Source organism: Coffea arabica, chromosome 2c, assembly GCF_036785885.1.
Source record: "Coffea arabica cultivar ET-39 chromosome 2c, Coffea Arabica ET-39 HiFi, whole genome shotgun sequence".
Classification (NCBI taxonomy): Eukaryota; Viridiplantae; Streptophyta; class Magnoliopsida; order Gentianales; family Rubiaceae; genus Coffea; species Coffea arabica.
This window is the reverse complement of record NC_092312.1, coordinates 62,361,854-62,383,922: the sequence shown is the minus strand read 5'-3', so window position 1 is coordinate 62,383,922 and position 22,069 is coordinate 62,361,854. Positions and strand designations below refer to the sequence as shown.

The following is a 22,069-nucleotide window of genomic DNA, read 5'->3' as shown; positions in this document are numbered from 1 at the left end:
ATAGTACTTCTCTCATGTGTCTTCTTTATTTCATTGTAATATTCCCAAATCTTCTTGTATTGTACCTCTGCAAACCCTTTTATAAGCTGCATAGCTTTGGCCCTTGTTTTTCTAGCCACTCATTTAGAAGCCTTAGCCTCGTAGTCCTTATGAATAGTTTGTCTAAACTCCCTAATAGGCATCTTTGTGTTAGCCCTGATTCTCTCCACATACCTATTGGACAACCACTTGGAAGTAATGTTTTTATTCTTCCAAACATGATTGCAATTGTCATGCACATCATGCATCATCTTTACCACCAAGTCTGATGTACCAAGTGCCTTCTTAATTGATGCAAACACAACCCAAGGACATGGGTCTTTACAAACAACCCTCACCCTTTTGGTATCATTTTTTGCATGTCCAGACTGGTTTGCCCTTTTTGATACTATTTTCGGTCACTGCTGTATTGAATTGTTGCCTTGACTCAAATTTCATCCCCAATTCAAACCTGGGATCCATCATGAACTTATCCTATACAAATCTCTTGTATCTCCCTTCAAACTAGTCCCTTTCTTCATCTGATGATCCATAATCACTGCTTAAGTGATTAAGTACATTGTTTTCACCGAATGAATTTGTCTACCCGTCCAGATGTGATGCTTCATCTACTGATTTCTCTCTTCTTCTCCTTACCTACTCCTTCCTTAATTTAGGCATCTGTGGTTGCTGATTGTTGGTTCCCTCCTCAACTAAGAGCTGTTGTATTTGCTGGTTGTTGTTTTCATTTTCTACTGAACATTAGTTAGCTCCTGATTAGAATTTAGACTGCTAATTCTTGTTTCTAGCCTGCCGAGAAGACTCAGGTGTATCATGCTACTGTTCTTCTCTTGTATTCACTTGCTGCTAGTCTCCTTCTCTAATTAGGTTATAAAGAAGCTGCTTATCTCCACAATAACCAACATCCCAAGCAAACCTATCTACTTCAACATCTGAATCAGATTCCACTTCACCATCAATATCTCCCCCTATCTTTGGAGGTCTCTCATATGTAGTGCCCTATGTCTTGCACTTTCAACTATTGCCTCATTCTCCCTTGATGGACGTGCTGAAGTAATTGTGCCATTGTCAACATTTTGCCAAGTTGACTATGATAGCCCTAATCCACTGCATACCACTTCAAAACAAGGTTCCCTAAACACCCTACCTTCATCATCTAGTTCTTCAATTACCATACCATATTTCTTCTTCTCTACTAAATTTCCCTTACAAGACTCCCATCAAAACTTGATCAATTTCTTCAATTATTAAGTGGTGACAATAAACCTCCATCACTTTGTATTCATAGGTTCGGTTGCAAAATTTGTTTACAACAGCATTTGTACACAATTCCCTCAACCCACAGTAAGATCTTTGGTTGGTTAAGATAGTAATACACTATGGTTTCCTTAATATGACCCAGTTCCTCTGCCATTTCATTCAGTTCATGAATTGGCATCCATTCACAATCACATATGTTTACATGGTCCACATTACCAACAACAAAACTTATGTAACTTTCCCAACGAATCTTTCCCCCATGATGCATTCTTATAGTAAACCATTTGAATCCTGCCTCTACATTAACAGTTGCAAGTAATCATTAATTTGGTAACTAAGTGATTAACTCATTAATTTCGTATAAAAAATCCTAATCCCAAACCCAAGTCAATAGGCAAAATTACAATAAAATATTCTAAACTAATTAACAACAGCTCAACAAGACAAAGCAGCCATGGCCCAGTCATGGCCCAGTCATGTTATTAAATATGCTTCAGGACCACTACTGCTTACTTATAGACAGTGAATGCTACAAAAAAAAAAAAAAAACCCCATATGTGGGACCACTTTCCTCCCATATTTCAGACAAAAAATCCCCACATTCAACCCCATAACCAAAATAAAACTTCTTATGTCATTAGCAATCACTGTAACACACATATCCATAAATTGTTGAAAATTTTTGCAGAACTTTGTACACTTAAGTACACATACCATATATAACTGGGGTCAAAGTAGATGTCCCTCATCCCAATTTTCTACTCCATCATTCCTCTAGGTAGACTTCAACACTTGACCGATCTTCTTCCTCGCTACAAATTGCTTGACCTAAAAGAGTATTTTATTTTTGCAAAAGCTGCTAAAGAAGAAGTTCAAAGTGCATCCAATGTATGTTTGAAGCTTTCAAGGGTTTTCTTGGTCTTTGTACTGTACTGACGAAATTACCCCAAATAAATGTCATGTGAGTAATCCGTAATATGTTTCCTATCCATCTTAACAGTCAAATTGGATGGAAGGACTACGACTACATATTTTTATTAATTGGAGGACTACATTTAATTAGTTAGAGGACAAAAAGTGCGCAAAGTTAAAAGTTCTAGAACCATCGCGGTTCTTTGCCCTATTACATTTGTCTATTAAAAAAAATACTGTATAAGTTGAAGCAATTCTCATCACTTTGAAGTTAAGTGACATTAACATTTCTATTAAACCAGTAATAACTCAAAAGCTTTGCACGTGAATATCTTTTTCCAAGATATAAAATCTTTAATATATTAAATTTTTGTGCAAAACTTTGATTATGGGCATAATATAAGTTCAGAAATTATATAATGAACAAAATTAAGCAATTCATAATTATACAAAATGTTTTTTATGTACAAAGTAATTAAAAGTTTATTGTGCATTCTACAGTTGTAAAAACTCCAAAGATGATAGATTATCATATTTAAACTAAGTTGTCAGTATAATATTGACTAAGAAGTCATATAATAAACAAAATTAAACAATTGCTAGTTGTCGAAAATGTTTATTATATACAAAACAATTAAAAGTTTATTGAACTCTAAAAGTGGAAGATCATCATATCTAAACTAAGTTATTGCATATTTTACTTGGATTGTGAGAGTAAGAAGAGGAAATTTTCTATGTTGTGTCAAACTAGTGTATGTAAAAAAACCTAAGCAAAATACATACTAAATCATTATGATTTGGATATGACAAATTTTTATCAATTTCAGTAGTTGTAAACCTTTTCTGTTATATTTTTATAATTATCAATAATTTTTTTTGAAGTTTTCTTAGTCAATATGACATTATATAGTGCATTTAATCATCAATTTAACCTTTTGTTTTCTCATTAATTGTTTATAACCTTTTATCTTATTATTAATTGTGATTTTCTTCTAGACCAATATGTATATAAAATATAGTTAGCTTTATTTATCACGCATAAGAATATAATAATTGGATATAATTTTAACACATACAATAATTGGAGATGATGAAAATGTCTAGTGAAGATAGTTGTAAGTGGACAATTTTTAATTTTAATTACCAACATTTACAAATTTTTATCAATTTCAATAGTTGTAAACCTTTTTTGTTATATATTTTTAATTATCGATAATTTCCTTGAAGTTTTATTAGTCAATATGACATAATATAGTGAATTTAATCATTAATTTAATGTTTCATTTTCTCATTAAGAGTTTATAACCTTTTGTCTTCTTATTAATTGTGATTTTCTTCGAAACCAATATGTATATAAAATATAAGTAGCTTTAATTATCACGCATAAGTATATAATAATTGGAGAAAATTTTAACACATACAATAATTGGAGATAAAAAAAATGATTGGTGAATTTAGTTGTAAGTGGGTAATTTTTAATGTTAATTATCAATATTTTTTAAATGCAATCTATTGAAACATTTCATTTTTCTTATTAGTGTCATGAATGAAATGCAATAATTCTAGTTAAAAGACATGAGGGTAAATTAGACATAACAAAAACTAAGATCAAAATATATTTACACTCACACATTTTATTGTCAAGACTCATCATACTGTTTATATAGTAATAGTAATGACAATGATTACACATTAGTACCATGTGTGACATGATAAAGTTACACATTCCTAAAAAGATGCTGCTTTATTAGGTTTTCTCCATTTCTGGGGTTCTCACATTGCAGTTCAACATTAGAGTTTTTTTGTTTAATAAAATATTATAATTTTATTAAAATCTACACTAATAGCAGAAAATACATCATCAAACATACACGGATATCAAAGAGCAGATCTAAAGAAAGGATACTCCAGATCTGAAGAACAACAAAAATTACATTGCAAAAATCCAAATTTAAAAAATGAGATAAAATAATTGTAACTCCACGAACATCTGTGCATGCATCCAACTGCCGGATCTACTGATTAACTGTTTCAAATTTAGATATTACGGTGAAATCGGACGAATAGATCCAAGAAATTCTAGATCTGATAATAAAAATTTGAAAAAACTCAGATATAATAAAAGAAAAAATAAATAAAAAACTCTTTCTAGAAATTCCTAGGAGAGAATAAAACTCTGACTAAAAAAATTAGAAGAAAAGAAAACTCTCACTAGACAATCCTAAGGAGAGAAGAAACTCTCAATAGAAAATTTTAAGAGAGATTTTATTCACACAAATGAAAAGAAACTATAGAGAGGGCTCCCCTCATGGGAAAAGATCGAAAAAATTTGATTTCTCTCCTATGGGACAGTTGAAGGGAGTTTTAGTTAAAAAGTTTTTTTTAGAGAGAATGAAGAGTATTGGATATCAATAATTAGATGATAGTATATTTATTTAACAATTAGTCAGTTCAACATTAGAGTTGAAAATATTTATTATTTCATATTTCAGTTTTCTATATTCTTTCTTCCGTACTGCAACCTCTAGTGTCATTTCCTAGTGATTTTTGTTAATCGAAAGCAATTTTAACATTCATTTCAAACAATAATCCCAATAATGGTGAACTTTTAAAGGGGAAATACTTGGTTTAGACAAACAAAAAAGGATAGTGGCAACAATTACATTTCTTGTTTTTAGTTGTTATTTGTGAATTAACATATAACTTTGCATCCTCTAGTGTTCAACATTGCATTGACAGAAACCACTGAAAAGATGCTGCTTTATTAGGTTTTCTCCATTTTTGGGGTTCTCAGATTGTAGTTCAACATTAGAGTTGAAAATATTTATTTTTTTAGATTTCATCTTTCTGTATTCTTTCTTTCGAACTGCAACATTTAGTGTCATTTCCTAGTGATTTTTGTTAATCGAAAGCAAGTATAACATTTATTTCAAACAATAATCCCAATAATGGTGAGCTTTTAAAGGGGAAATACCTGGTTAAGATAAACAAAAAAGGATAGTGGCAACAATTACATTTCTTGTTTTTTGTTTGTTATTTGTGCATTAACATATAACTTTGCATCAAATTCTCACAGAAGTTTACTGGCACAAATAATGAAGTTGACACACTCAAATAAGTTATATGGATAAGTGCATGCAAAATCTACCTTGTGATGGGTTGACTTACTGGGGCTTTGTCTCTATTACAAAAATTCGATATCTTTGAGGACTATTTGCTAATCTACTTGTCCACAGTTTTGCTTACTTAAAAGAATAATGTATTGAAGTACAGTAAGATCAGGTACCACAAATTAGGTACATAGTTATCCGTAACAATTTCTTGAATTATCTTTTGTAGGATAGCGTTCTCTAAACATTGCAGACTTAGAAATTGGCTCTATGAATTGCATAGAGGTGTAACCATTTTTTGCTTGAGAAACTAATCACTCCGAAGCATTTATTTTTGTAGGTATTTAGAACGTATGTTTCTTGGGTATCAAAACTTTGACTATGGCTACCCTTAGTCATTGACGGAAGGGCACCAGATTGCTAATATAGGGGAAAAAGGTCATTTACTCAATTGTTTACCCCTATTCCATCGTCTCCAATCTCCATTAAACCCCTCTTAACTCATAAAGAGGAAGTTGCGGTGTTTTTTTGCTTGATGATATCAATAGGTTAGCTTCCCTTTTTCGACTGGCCTTGGTTGGATAATTCTCCCGTGGTCGTCCTAAATTGGAGGAGATCAGAAAGTTCAGTCACTCTCTTGATTTAAAGGATGCATGCTCGATTGGACACATGGATGCTCGACATGTTCTCATTTGCTGTGCTTTGGAACCAGATTTTTATCGCCTCTGGACTAGAGGAATCTGGTACGTTGGTAAATTTCCTATGCGAGTTTTCAAGTGGACTCCCTTATTTCATGTCAACAAAGAATCTTCGTTGGTTCCAGTGTGACTTTCTCTCCCGGGTTTGTCCATTCACCTATTTGATAAATATTCCCTTTTTTCTATTGTGAATGAACTGGGGAAGCCAATGTTTATACATGCTACAATTGCTAATTTGTCCAGGCCAAGTGTGGTACGTGTCTGTGTAGAAGTAGATTTACTTCATTCATTACCTTCTCGGGTTTGGATTGGGACTGAGAATTCTAATGAGAGATTTTGGCAGTCGTTGCAAGCTGATAACTTCAGCATTACTCTAACTGCTGGCATTTGGGGCATTCTAGTAATGTTTATAATAAGGATGCACTTGCTGGAAATTCATCCCAGTAGTTAGGAAAGGATCCTAAATCTTTAGAGGAGGTTTTTAATCAACGTTTAGGAAAATGTCCACTAAGCTTGGATGGCGGCCAGAATACAGATAAAAGTCGGGTTCCGATTTTGAAAAATAACCCAGACAAGGTGGTGTAGGCTATTTCTTCATTAGTCTCAGCTATTGCTTCCAATACAATTGTTGTTTCGTCTCAAGAACAGCACCTTGTTGCAATAGCTCCGACTGCGGTTTCTCCTATCATCCAGTTAACTAGTACAGTTGTAGAAAGTAATCACAAGATGATGCATTGCAGGTTGCTGATGCTGCTCTCGACAAGGTGGTGTCTTCTGAGTTGCAGGTGGTTTTTTTGTCCCAAGAATAGCGGCCATATGAAGTTGCTATGTCTGTGGCTCCATCTAGCACTCCATTAGCTTGTACTGTTGAGGAAAATAATCATCAAGATAATGCGTTGCTAGTGGTTTCTCAGGACCAGCAGCTTGTTGAAACTACTAAGTCTGTGTCTTGTATTCAAGCAGCTGTTGTGGCTGTGGAAATTGCGTATGCTCAGTCTAGTGCTAGTGTTTCTCTTGCTCAACAGCCTGACTAGATTTCTTGTCTCCTTGCTAAGTAGCAGGAGGTGTTGGAGGAGGAAGTAAATGATGAATTTATGGGGGAATAGTTACTTTTATCTACAGGTAATCTTTCTTCACGAGGAGTATTGGTAGTGATTTTGCCTTCTATTCCTGAAGCTGGCCGGTGTGTTCAAGATGATTCATTCCAGGTTGGTAGGAAACGAAAGGGACTTCATGCTGTCACTCCTTCGGATAGGCAACTACGTTCTTCATTAAAAAAACCATAGAATTCTTTCTAACCTTGATCCGATGATTAAGTCACTTTTTTGGAGTATAAGTGGTTTATCTAAACCTTCTTACTTTAGACAATTGAGGAAAATTATTTCTCAGCAACAAATTCAATTTCTAGTTATTTGTGAAGCTCATATTGATGTTATCCTTGCTGAAAGCTTTCGGCTAAAACTTCCTTTTGAACATGTCCTGTGTAGCAAGTCTAGTTCTCTTTGGATATTTTATAATACTCTATTTCATCTCTTGTTGGTGGGTGAGAGGGAACAACATTTTTCTTTTCTTGTTCATCATAATTTCTACGCAGTCCCTTTTATTGTCTCTTCTGTTCATGCGTTGTGTACGGTGGAGAAGAGACGGGGTTTGTGGAGTGAGGTGTTGCGAGATAAGCCTCTTCAATGGGCATGGTTAGTATGTGGGGATTTTAATGTTGTGGTAGATGCTGGGGAGAAAAAATGTGGATAGCCTTTTCGGTTATCTGAGGCAGTTGATTTTTGGATTTTATGTCTTCTGCTGAGTTGTTTGATACTAGTTTTTCTGGATCCTCCTTCACCTGGTGTAATAATCAATTTGGAGCGAATTTGGAAATGTTTGGATCGGCTTTTGATTAATAATTCTTGTTATGATGCGGGTCTTGTGGTTTCTATTACTCATTTGACTAGGGATCATTCAGATCATTCGCTTCTTTTGCTTTCTTTACTACTTGTTTGGATGATAAACCTTAGCCTTTTCATTTTCTTAATGCTTGGGCTACTCATCTAGGCTTTATGGAAATTATTAGAATATCTTGACAGCAAGAGTGTGCTGTTGGTGCTCCTATTCAAGTGCTTTGTTCCAAACTTAAACGATTAAAGGCAGATATTAAAGTCTGGAATAAACATTGTTCTGGTAATGTTTTTAATAACATGAAAAGGGTTGAGGAGGAGGTGGTTGCTGCTGAGAAACTTGTGGAGGAGGATATCTCAGTTGGTGCTCAGGAATCCTTACAAAGAGCCCAGGCAAAGTTTTGTCAAAGTTTGCTAGTGGAAGAAAGCTTCTGGAAACAAAAAACAGGTTGTTAATTAGATTTATGAAATAAGAATACTAAGTTTTTTCATTCAGTGGTAAAGCAGAAGAGATTGCAATCGGTCATTCACCGAGTCCAAGATGAGAGAGGGAACTGGCTATCTTCTAAAGCTGATATAGGGCATGAAGCTATCAGATTATTTTCTTCTTTATTTTCAGCATAGACTACATTTTGTTGGGATTTTTCTTCCGTTATCCCACAATTAATTCAGCCAACTGATAATGCTAAGTTGGAAGAGATTCCTATAATGACGAAGGTGTGGCGGGTGGTTTCTGATATGGATGATGATAGCGCGGCAAGTCCTGGTAAGTATACTAAAAAAATTTTCACTTTTGCTTGGGATATAGTTACTCGAGATTTGTATAAAGCTGTTGTTTTTTGTGGTGCTGAGTTGCCATAAAAAATGACAGCTACGTTACTGATTTTAATTTCCAAGGTGTAAAACCCAAAGGAATTTTTTTAGTTTCGTTGTTTTAGTTTATGCAATTTTATAAATAAGGTGTTCGCGTCTCCTGGTTGATAGGTTGTCTCAGTTGCTCCCTAAAATTATTTCTCCTAGTCAAAGTGAATTTATTTGTGGTAGGTTAATATATGATAATTTCTTATTTGCTCAAGAAATTATTATGGGCATTGGCAAGAAAAATAGAGGAGGGAATGTTGCTCTAAAATTGGATATGACTAAAGTTTATGATAGGGTTTTTTGAATTTTTTGGATCAATGTGTTACGTGCTTTTGGGTTTGGAAAAATATGGATAGATATGGTTTGACATCTTATTTCTAATCCATGGTTCTTTGTTTTGATTAATGGGATGTCGTGTGGTTTTTTCTCATCTTCTCTGGGTCTTCGTCAAGGAGATCTTTTGTCTCCTGCCTTGTTTATTCTAGGTGCAGAGGTTCTGTCATGGCTATTGAATCAACTTCTGCTGCATCCAGGGTTTAGTGGATTCAAGGTTCCTCGAGAGTGTCCTCTAGTTAGTCACCTGGGGTATGCAGATGATATTCTTATTTTTTCTAGTGCTTCAACAGTATCCCTGAAGCTATTAATGGAAATGCTGGAAAAGTATGAATGGGTGTCAGGCCAGAGGATAAATGCCTTAAAGAGTTGCTTCATGGTTCACTCGCGTCTATCCCGCTGTAGGAAGACATTAATTAAGAGTATAATGGATTTTTCTCCCAAGGATTTTCCTGTTCGCTATCTTGGTTGTCCTCTAATGGTGGGGATACGAAAGAAAGCCTATTTCCAGGATTTAGTCAAGTCGGTGGCTGCTAGGATTAGTTCTTGGAAAAATTGTTTGCTGTCGCTAGTTGGTAAGGTTGTACTTATTAAAAATGTCATGTCCTCGGTCCCATTGTATTTGCTAGCTATTGCGTCGCCTTTGAAATCTATTTTTTCTACTCTTGAGCATTTGTTTACTAATTTCTTTTGGAGTTCAGATGAGTGTGGTTTAAAATATCATTGGATTTGTTGGGAGGATCTTTGTGTTCAGAAAGAGGAGGGTGGGATTGGCTTTAGGTCACTGGATAATGTTTTTAATGCCTTTTCTATCAAGTTATAGTGGAGGTTTCGACAGAATTTGTCTCTTTGGGCTAATTTTATGATGGCCAACTACTGTTCAAATGTGTACCCAGGTATGGTGGTTGGTTCGAAAGGGGCCTCTTATACGTGGCGTAGGATGTTACAAGTTCGGGACATTGCTGAACAACATATAACTTTTATTGTCTATTCTGGGAGCTCTAATTTCTGGTTCAATAATTGGTTAGGTTCAGGACCTTTGCCTTTACGGTTAGGGAGTGCTTCGGATCATAAGGTCTCTGATTTTTTAATTGGTGGCAAGTGAAATTTTTGTTTGTTGTGTTTGTGGGTACCTTCATTTGTTATCAACGAGATCCGACCGCTCTCTCTCCCTCAAATTGAGAATGGTGTGGATGATTTGATGATTTGGTCTCTTTCTCAATCTGGAGCTTTCACGTTGAGCTCAACTTTTAACTTGGTGCAATCACATATGCAAAGGTCATTTATGTTTTCCAAAATCTAGCATCCGCGAATTCTTTGAAAGTATCCGTTTTTCTTCTTCGCTTGTTGCGAAATCAATTACCTCTGGACTCTACGATATGTAAACTTGGTATTTCGGGACCATCGAAGTGTTTTTGTTGTTTCCAGGCAGATGTTGAGTCTTTGGACCATTTTTTTTATAGTAGACAGGTAGCTATATCCGTTCGGAATTTCTTTGGCTCTACTTCAGGTGTGCTGAATTTAGGTGGTTAGATTAAGGCATATATTGCTGGTTGGTGGTATGGCGCACGAAGGAATGGTTTCATTACATTTGTACATTTCACTATACCCTTTCTAATTTGCTGGAATATTTGGAAGTCCAAAAATTTAGCCCGTTTTGAAGGAAAAATTTGTTCTCCCGCTGCTATTTGTGAGTTTGTTTTTGAGGATGTGAAGAATCTCTTCAAGTTGCAATTCCTTGGGCACCCTTTCATTTCCTCAACATGGATGGAGTTTTATTCTTCGCTCTCTTCTATTCATAAGAAGGTTTCCTTTAAGATTGTAAGGTGGTTTCGGCCACCTTTAGGAGTGATTAAACTTAATACTGATGGCTGTTCAAGAGGTAACCCAGGGAGGGTAGGTGGTGGTGGAGTTTTGCATGATGATGGTGGAAATTTCCTGCTCGCTTTCTCCTTGTTTTTTGGGACTATAACCAGCATTCAAGCTGAGGCGTGCGCTCTTCTTTTTGGGTTAAGTTGTATCTCTCTCCTGGTTATGTTATCTTGCACATTGAAATGAATTCTTTGGTACTTGTTCACATTCTAAAGCAGGGATCTAGTTGTCTATGGAGTATTTATATAGGGTTAAGTACCTTCTAAAGTTGTCGTCTAATTTTGTTGAAATTTATCATTGCTTCCGAGAAAGTAATCAAGTTGCTGATTGTTTTTCAAGTGTGAGGTGTGATCAAGGTTTCGATACAACATATCTTCAGCTTTCGGACCTCCCTCTTAGAGCTCGTGGGGCGTTTCGTTTAGACAAAGTAGGACTGCCTTCAATTAGGAAATGTAAGTGCAAATGATGTAAAAGGAATAGTATCCCTTATCTCTCTCCTAACTTTTTCACTGTTTCCTGGCACTATTCGGAGGTAAGATCCATGTCCCTTTTGGTTTTTTTTCATTTGCGTTGTCAATAAAAGTTAGGGGTGGCGTCCCTTCCTCGTGCACAAGGTTTGCCAAAAAAACAAGAAACTAATCTTTTATTACATGTCTGGTTCAATAGTTCATCAAACACAATAGTCTTATCTATTTATTGTCCTTTTCTTTTTCATTTTGAGGCATTCAAGACAAAAACTAAACCTGAAAACAAAGCTATACTAGTTAAGTAGTAAACAAATGCAGAAAACTTTCAAAAGTTAATATCTCATAAAATTTCAAAACATTCTACAACCAAGAAGCTACCATACAGAGTCATAACTTCTTTTATTTTAGAAATACAATTTGAACATGATTCTTTGAAAAGTAATAACACAATGATGCAGGATAGAAATAGGATAAAGGCAAATGTAAAAAAAAAAAAAAAAAAAGGCCAAGTACTTAATAGGCACTCAAAATGTAGAGTAACATGATTGAAAGTGAATAAAAAGTCTTGGTTAATCTCTTGTCATGACTGCAAACTTGCAAGACATGCAATTTAACATTACCGAAAGCTATCATTATGAAAATGTTATCTTCTAATTACCATAAACATAGAAAAGAGGATGAGAAAGAATATCTACCCAAATAACACTAAGTGAGTAATGCGGAATGTTTTCTTTCATGTTTTATGGTTGTGAAGTAGGAAAAAGAAAGGCCTTCTATAGATTTTCCAGACTAACCAATCTTTTTTATGCTAAAGTAAAAAAAGCATTGCTATATTTTTCATCAAATGCAACCATCGAATATTATACCTATTTCTCTATTAAGACATACAGGCTTGCAGGACCTCTCAATAATACTTCATTCTAACTGCATATAGTTTCTGCACTTGACTACAAAATTTCTCCAAAGTTTAAAGCACGTTAACAAAAGTTCATCAAGGTCACTATATGAATTGTACCAAAACATCAAGCAATTTCTCCAGCATGATCAAAATAGTCTAAAGCATAAGGAAGAAAAGCTAAAGCTTTGTCACAAGTAAAACACCATATAATGAATGAGTTATAACTATAAACCAAAGTAGGACACCTGAGAATTTTTGTTTTAGCTCTCCAGAGATTCCTTCAAAGGTGAAACAACCAATAAGAACATTAGAAATTGTCATGATCCAAAGATTATTATACAAATGAAAAAAAGAAGAAGGAATCAATAGCCAAAATTTTTAATAAATTAAGTAATGATTATCATAGTTTAAAGTAAGACTCAGGTTTGTTAGCAAAAGCCTGGCAGAGATGAAGGTACTATCATGGCTACAAACATAGCTGCATTTGAAGGGGAGAATGTACTTCAAATGCCATTAGCGTTTTCTAGCCAAGATGCAGAAATCAACTTAAAGCTTGAAATACAACTAAAGAAACCAAAATTGTGTCGTCATAGCCTAATCAAGAATAAAATAAATTAGCCTATTTATAATTTTCATCTGCAATAATACTCCAGCTAGGAAGCTACAACCTCTTTCAGTAAAATTACCATCCATCTTTGTAAAAACCTAGCAAGAAACAAAAGGAAACATGAAGAAATGTTTAGTGCAAAGGAAAAATTAAAAGAAAATTACTCATGAATAGACACATATAGGAAACAAAAGAAGGATAAACCAGTATACACCTTCCATGAAGTGCCAAACTGGAAAATTCTTCACAACATTGGTTTAGATTACAAAAAACTTAAAATGTGAAAAACCCTGAAGATTGTCAAAATCTTAAAACAAAGAAGTAACTATTGAACTCCCTTTGCACCACTAAATAATTTTTTAGAATTTGACATGAAATTGACTTTCTCAAATCTTAGTTACATTTGTCCTATAGAACGCATCTGAACTTTGGAATTCTAGGTTGATAAAATGTAGTGGAGAATTATTACTAGCCATAAAGTATAACAAACCATTCTAGTTCTCCAACAAATGTTATTAACTGCTATGCATTCCTACTTATATGAAAACTAATCATGAAATGTGTAAGAGAAAATGGTAGCATAGACATAAAATGATAGGAATGTTCATCGACGAAGAGCTATGTTTTACGTATCTTATTTTGGTTTACATAGAGTTTAGAGGCAAAATCTTCCAAAAAAAATTTTGAGAAGATTGTGCCGAAATGGTACTTTCCATTCGCAAGGAAAAGAGTTGCAGAGGACCAAGTTAAAAAAAATTATGAAAAAATGATATATAAAATGAAAAGTGAAAAAAAATCGTGACTTCCAGGGGTAATGTCTTTCAGAATCTAATAAGCCTATGATTGGGTAAAACTCATTAAGTTCATTGTACAATACAATAACACCAAAATTTGAAGTGTTTTCTGCAACATGATCATAGTATGTATAAAGGAAAAAAGGGGCAAAAATTGTGAAAGCTATTTCAAAAATAAATGCCATACATATATGAGACAAACTTTGTAGTATAGAGTGAACATGCTTTACCCGTACATCAAAAGATAGACAATTCAAAATAGAATCCACCATTCCAAACAAAAAAGTGTACTAGTAGCATGCAAATAGTGATGGACCCAAAGGCTGAAATTAAAGAATCAGCCTATCCAATAGTGGCCATCGTTTAACCCAAAAGCCAAAAAAAAAAGGAAAAATATAACATTTTTTACTTAAGAAAATTTGCTATTCCACGAATTGGTTTTGAAGCATCGAGCAGTCAATTCTTACCAAAACACTATCAAATCTACCCACATGATTTTCTTTACAAAGTCTCGGACAAAGAGAGAGAGAGAGAGAGAGAGAGAGAGAGAGAGAGAGAGAGAGAGAGAGAGAGAGAGACATGAAAGTCACATGGGAGGACGAATGAGTATCAAATTTCAACACTTCTTCCCACTTTATATGTAAGCTGTTTATAGTTTAATATTACAAAGTAGAAGTTTACGCTTCTATTTCTAATTTGCTCAAAATGGAAGCAGTGACAGTTGAAGACCCACATAATTGTCGAACCACGTAAGAGAAAGAACTAGAAAATCATATGCCAACAAGTATAACTAGGCCCGTAAATCGGGCCATCTAAGTCGAAATTTAACAAATTTAGACTCGGCTCATATAGTTAGTAACACTTTCGGGTTTCGAGATGATCAATGTGAATCTTATATTTGGTCCACCAAATATTTGCCCTATAAGCCTAATTCGGGCTTATCTCAAGTTCACTTATTACTCTTTAATTTCTTTAATATAATTACTATAACTATTAAGTTCTAAAGCTAATTTAGCATTTAAAGGATCATAATATTAAAATTATATATGAACCAGTAACAATTCATTAAAAATTATATAAACCAAGAATTTTCGAACAATAATATATTCAATTGGTTCAAAGTGCATGGAAAATAGTAATAAAACATGATCAATAGTCAATACATATTCAAAAGTTCCCAATTTGATAGTACTAAGTTTTGTCCTTCTGAATCTTTTGACATAATTTTGTATATGTAATATTTCTTATATAGATTAATATATTTTGACACATAACTCATACTTATAAAGTATTAGTATTATATATTTAGATATATAATTATATATATATATATATATATGAATATATTATGTGTGTGTGTATATGCAAATTAAAGGGTCGAGAAAATTCTTGGCAACGGTTTACTCAATTGATCACTAATACTAGAAATAACTCATATGCTCACAAATAAATTGGTTATAACAATTCAAGAATCACCAAATCACCAATCTCTCCTTAATTTCTCGATAGTCAAGAGACGCTCATTAACTACTTCCCTTGTAAAGTAGATAATTCTAGAGATGCTCATAGAATTTAATCTATTCACAGTTTTAAATATTAAAGAGACTTAATTCTAGTTAACAAACACATATGCATGTTCATTTAAATTAGATTAGTTATTCCCACAACACAAATTAAACTACTTATGAAGTAATGAAATTATGTCATCTACCACTAATATTAAACTATCAAGTATTACGAATTTGATGTTTTAATTGGCATTAAATCATTCAAACAATTGAATAACTGGCCAAATTATTCAACTAAACCTAAATCATAGTAACCAATGAAATATAAGAAATAATTAAATACTCATGAACATAAAAAATTAAGCACAGAAAAATTAAAAAATCTTACAATTGATCATGAAACCATGCCTTGATTACTCCTCAACTAGACATAAATTTAGCTCCTCTCCATGAAGAAAACACAGCCAAGAAAAATAAAACTAGAACCAGAGTTTCTTTTGCTCTTGAAAGAAGAGAGAAGAAATGAAGGAAAAAAGTTCAAGTGTTTTTGAGATATCGATCTTTGTTTTTCCTCCCTATTTATTCTCCTAAACTTATTGTTAAACTAATTTTCTAAAAAAAAAAAAAAAAATCTCTTCTCAACTACCTCTCTCTACATAAGATAAGTAGATAAGATAGTTGTGGAATAAATTTTATCAGAAAATAAACTCAAACTCTTAAACATCGATACTTCAGGTACTTCAAATAATGAGCATAATCAATTGTGGCCCCCACGATTCTTCTAGAGATAAAACAATCATTAGCTCCTAAAATTTCCTGACTTCACTGACGTTTCCACGTCCTTTCTTAACAAATTTTCTGAAATTTTCTCTTTTAAACTTCTTTTAATCACGAACCCCTGAATTCAACACCAAAGACAAATTATAAGAAAAATCAGCAGAATAGCACAATAATTTGCCAAAAGTATGAAAGTATTTTCATAAATAAAACACCTATTAAATTCAATGTCAAATTCCCCCACACCTAAATAATGCTTGTCCTCAAGCATACAACTTTCTAGACATCATTCATTACATAATCGAGCCAAAACTCAATTAAAACAACAAGCATTTCATAGCAAGAATTATCAAATACAAACACCAATATCCCCACAAGGTTTAACTACCCTCACTAGAATATCACTCTATGCACTCAAAATATTTAGGGGTTCACTGAACACTCAAATCAACATCATAGGTGTGTGTCAACATACACCAAATAAAATAAAATTCAGCTTTTGTCATAGTTCCTGAAGCAACCTTCCTCTTACAAAAATTAAAGGCCAAAAACCTATGAATATATTTCAAAATCGGGTCCTTAAGATAAGAACTCTTAGATTGACTAGGGTTATATCGAAACTTATCAATTGACGTCTCTTTTCAAATCCCTACATAATGAGAAGCAAAGGGTTCAATATAGTCACAAACACTCTCCAGATATTCCTTAGATTTAGCTAATGTCCATCAATAAAACCCTAATTAGTAACTAAACTCAGTAATTGAGTGACTCAAATCGACCCCCAACAGCCTATAACTATCCACATTTTGAGTATCTAATGTGAAGTTGTCTAGTTTCACAAATTTGAAAGTACTATAAAATTTCCAACACAATTCAAGCAAAGTGGGATAATTAAGTGTCAAATAGTGCTGCCACCCAATTGCTGTAAATAATCTTTTCACCTCAGTCGAAATATTTAATTGATCCAATGTGGGAGTATGAATGTATTTACAAGGAGCAAATATTTGAGACTTCAAAATGTATAATGTATCTGTTTGTTCCTTGGTGAGTTGAGTAAGTTCACCCCCTAATTCAGAAATAGAATGTGGTAATACTCCCTTGGTGTTGCCCAATCTCGATCGCTTCTTAGGCTTTGTTGGGAGTCTTCATTTCTTGTTCGGCATGAGAATCGATTGGAGAGTATTGGTTGAAATTTTGGTCTTTTTCTTGGTCCCTCTTGTTTTGGCCATTATCAAATTTGTCCTACAAAATAAGAAAAGTTTATCAATCAAAAATTTTTTAATAATAATTGCTGACAGTTTTTTTAAAGATTTTGGGATTGAGTTCCATTAAACAAATAGCAATGTAAACCTATGATGCACAAACAGTGACCAATAACCGACAACATGCAAAGCAATTAGTTAGGCAACTTCCAACAAATTTGAGAATAAACTTCAAGAGCAAATAATTTAGGCAACTTCAAATGGTTGCCAATGAACAAACTCCAACAAACTAATTGCGTTCAACTTCTTGGTTTCTAGCCAACAACGGCCTTGAGAACAGCCGACAATAGCCTTGACAACAGCCTTGAGAATTAGTGGTGACACCAAATGATAGCGAACAGAGATAGAGATGACGAAAATTTTGATGAATAGATGACAACTCTAAGCAAAAGGGAAGCAAAGATGTTTGATGGTTGTTTCCTCAAAACTTGAAGTTTCAATTAAGCTTGTGAGCTGATGCAAATCTGTGAAATAAAAAGGAGAGTTTGCGACATTAAAAAGAGAATTCATGGAAATTGTATTCAAAAGGGAAAAGGAATTGTATGTGCATTAAGAAAAAGAAGCTCCACAGAATTACGATTGAACTTGGCCAGGTCGCACTAGAGGTTCAAGTGGGAAAACAAAAGGAAGAAAGAAATAATAAGAAAAAGAAAGAAAGAAGAAAGAAGAATTTATTTTCTAATAAAAGTGGAACACCTACCACATTGCATTGTCATTCCTAATGATAAGAAGAAAAGATGACAACATGCCACAATTGGACTCTAGTCTCTCTTTTTCTTCATTTTTTTCGTGACTGCAAATCACTTTTCTTAAGCCTTTATTCATTCACTATATTGTGCAAAAGATCAAGAACGAATATCTTCTAAGATAAGATGAAGTTTGGCTGCAAAACTCTACCCTAAGTTGTTATAACCTCCAAAGAACAAAGAAGAGAAAAGCAGAAATTTTTCTAAAATTTATAGGTCTTTTTTGTTTGCAGCCAAAAGACCACAAATTGATCCATATAAGGAATTTCATATCCCTTAGATGGTTATTGAATGGTAGAAACTTGTCTAGAGATGCATCCCTTCAAATCACGGTTGAATCATATGAAACTCGAAAGGTTGCAAGCAAAATTGTAGAAAGCTGCTAGGTGTAACCTTTGATTATTAAAAATTTCTTCAACAATTCCCCGCCATTTTCAATATATTGAACATTTCTTTATGGATCACTGAAAATTTCTGATAATCTATGCATAAATAATGGTATCTTTCGATTGAACCACCATCTTAGTGTTAATTGATTATAACTTGTTAATACTACTTGGTAGACAATATATGCAACAAGCGACATAAATTAATACACACAGATTCACTTCTCTTCAATTTGTTTATACAAGTGATACATTAGGTCTTGTATCCCTATCCTTTCATGAATGTGTTCAAAGTTAAGTCCAAAACTTTACAGATGCCAGCAATCCAACATTCATATAGGCAAGCTCTTAATGCCCCCGCCATTTGTAGCATTTTACAAGACTTGTTAAGAACTCTAGGTTCGACATTCCAAGTTCAAGCAGGAAAAATCACACTACACCTTCTGGAATGTTTTGTAGTGTTCAAAACACTAAATCAATGTACTTGTACTCATTGAATTCAAGGGTAGTTATTATAACTGGCATTGAATCGAGGTTCTATTGTCAGTGATTCATGCATTAGACTTCAACATCATCCCTTTAGATGTTTTAAAAATCACTTCCTTTGTTAATCCTTTGGTTAATGGATCAACTAGGTTCTCTTTTGATCTTACAAAATCTATGATTATCTCGCCATTCATGATCAAATCTCTTACTAGGCTATACCTTAATCCAACATGTCTAAATTTGTCATTGTACGCTTGGCTATAAGCTATAGCAAGCATAGCAGCACTATCACAATGTATGGAGATTGGTGAAATTGGCTTTGGCCACATTGGTATCTTGTCTAGCAAATTTCGTAACCGATTGGCTTCTTTGCTAGCTGAAGCCAAGGCTATAAATTTGGCTACCATGGTGGAGTCAGTTATGCATTTTGCTTCTTGGAAGCCCAAGAAATTGCTCCTCCACCTAATGTGAAGACCCAACCAATTGTAGAAGAATGATTATCTTTATTTGTTATCCAACTAGCATCTGAATAACCTTCTAATACTGAAGGATATCTACTATAGTAAATGCCATAGTCTTTGGTATGTTTTAGATATCTCAAAACTCTAGTCACACCTAACCAATGTTGTTTGCTTGGATTGCTTGTGTATCTACTTAACATGCCTTATAGCAAAAGCTATATCTGGCCTTGTACACGTCATTGCATACATCAAAAATCTAATCACTTTGGCGTAATCCAATTGAGACACAGGATCACCAATATGTTTAACAAAGTCAATTTTCGGATCAATGGGAGTTAAGACAGGTTTACAATCTTGATGATTGAAACGACTAACAATCTTCTCAATGTAATGACATTGTGAAAGCAAAATCTGCTCTTGCTCTCTCTTAATTCTTATTCCTAGGATAACAACGGCCTCTCCCATATCCTTCATTTCAAACTTACATGATAGCAACTTTTTGGTCTCATTGAATTGTTCTAAGTCAGTACCAAAGATTAACATATCATCCACATACAAGCAAATAATGACCCCTTTACCAATTGTATACTAGCTATATATACATTTGTCCAACTCATTAATATTGAACCCTCTAGCAAGCATTATTTGGTAAAATTTTGGTGCCAATGTTTTGGAGTTTGTTTTAATCTGTACAAGGACTTTACAAATCTACACGTTTTGTACTTTTGCCCAAGTACTACAAATCCTTTGGGTTGTTTCATATACACTTCTTCATCAAATTCACGATTAAGAAATGTTGTCTTGACATCCATGGTGAATTACCCATTTTGGGATTGAAGTTATCGCAAGTAGCACCCTTATGGTAGCTATTCCCGTTAACAACGAGTAAGTATCAAAACAATCAATGCCATGTTTTTGAGTAAATCCCTTAGCAACTAATCTAGCCTTCAATTTGTCTATGGTTCCATCCACCTTCAATTTCTTCTTGAAGATCCATTTGCAATCAATTGGCTTGGAACCTGGTAGTAAATCCACTAACTCCCAAGTTTTATTGGCCATAATTGAGTCCATCTCATCATTTATAGCCTCTTTCCAAAATGAAGTGTCATGTGACTTCATTGCTTCATCAAATGTTTTAGGATCGGTTTCAGTATTAAAGCAATAAGAAATAGTATTACTTATTTCATACCTTGTCCCTTCAACAAATAAGTAACAAAATCTAAGCCAAAAGATTTTGCCTTTTTAGCTCTTTTGCTCTTTCTTGGTTCAACAATTTTATTTTCATCATTTAAGCAACCTTTAGGTGATTCATTCTAGTTTAGTGCATTGTCAATTTCTTTTGATATTGAGGTGAATCTTGTCTCATCAAAAATAGCATCTCTTAATTCAATAACCATGTTAATTGATATTGAATCATTAGACTCTATTACCATGAATCTATACGCTTTGCTATTTTGTGTGCATCCTAAGAAAATGCACTCAACACCTCTTTCACCTAATTTCCTTTTCTTAGATTTAGGAATTTTGACAATGTCTCTACAGCCTCAAACTCTCAAATGTTTGATATTCAGCTTTCGTCTGTACCAAAGCTCATAAGGAGTTATAGAGCTCCTTTTGTTTGGAACTCTATTTAATATGCACCTTACTTCTAACTTGTCCCAAAATTCCTTGGCTGCTGTAACCGAATGATCGACATAAAAAAGTCCGCCACTCATTGCATTGAGAATGTGTCCCCTACAAATCTCATCATCCGTGTCCCATTTTTGCTTAGTGCGGATGTCATCCAACATCTCTTCTTCATCATTTGTTGCAGGCCTTGGAGTAGTTAGAACATACACTAATTTGAGGGCCACAAGAAGGAAATGCACTTGCTTCTTCCAATGAATGAAATTCCCTTCATCAAAATGGTCAAGTTTAACAATATTGAAAGCCAAATCTTTTATAGTGCTTGCCATTTCAAGGGAAGAATAAAGCCTTGAGATTGCCGGAACAACAACAAATTGATAAGACAAAGCTTCAAATCGTGACTACAAATCACTTTCCTAAAAGCTTTATTCATCTACTATATTGTGCATAAGATCAAGGACAAATATCCTCTAGGATAAGATAAAGTTTGGTTGCAAAACTCTACAATAAGTTGTTACAACCCCCAAAGAACAAAGAAGAGAAAAGCAGAAATTTTTCTAGAGTATGTAGGTCTTTTTTGTCTGCAGCCAAAAGACCACAAATTGATCCATATATAGAATTTCATATCCCTTAGATAGTTATTGAATGGTAGAAACTTGTTTGGAGATACATCCATTCAAATGGCGGTTGAATCATTTGAAACTCAAAAGGTTGCAAGCAAAATTGCAGAAAGCTGTTAGATGTGACCTTTGAAATTTTTAGAGGATTACTGTGGATTCCTATGGTTCTAAGACTCGAGATAGAACAAAATTGTCAGTGAAATTTGGAATATTTCTGTTTATTATGACACCAATAGTTTTAAAACTTTTTTGATAGATAACACGTGTAAGTGAGTATATGAATGTTGATATGTAAATTTAATACAATTTATAAACAACAAAATTTGAGAATAGGGGAATGTTGATACGTGAATTAGAATACTTAACTGGTATAGCTTTTGAACGACGAAATTCCTGCTTTAGTTTTGGGTATCAATGAGTGAAAATAACATCTAAATACTACCATCAAACAAAA

At 33.8% G+C, this 22,069-nt stretch overlaps 1 protein-coding gene across 1 annotated transcript; it reads right to left on the bottom strand.

Annotated features, from left to right (window-relative positions):
* Positions 1-18,973: 18,973 nt before the first annotated feature.
* Positions 18,974-21,324, bottom strand: LOC140035728 (uncharacterized). Its single transcript, XM_072077077.1, has 2 exons — positions 21,011-21,324; positions 18,974-19,370 (listed from the first exon to the last, which is right to left on the bottom strand). Exons 1-2 carry the CDS (start codon positions 21,322-21,324, stop codon positions 18,974-18,976), a joined length of 711 nt encoding a protein of 236 aa, XP_071933178.1.
* Positions 21,325-22,069: the final 745 nt, after the last annotated feature.

Bases quoted from the DNA above. Each gene is read 5' to 3' on its own strand.
- LOC140035728 (XM_072077077.1), bottom strand. From the start codon at position 21,324: ATGGCAAGCACTATAAAAGATTTGGCTTTCAATATTGTTAAACTTGAC. The intron at 19,371-21,010 runs GTGCATATTAAA...TCTTCACATTAG, and splicing joins TGGGACAAGTTAGAAGTAAG to GTGGAGGAGCAATTTCTTGG.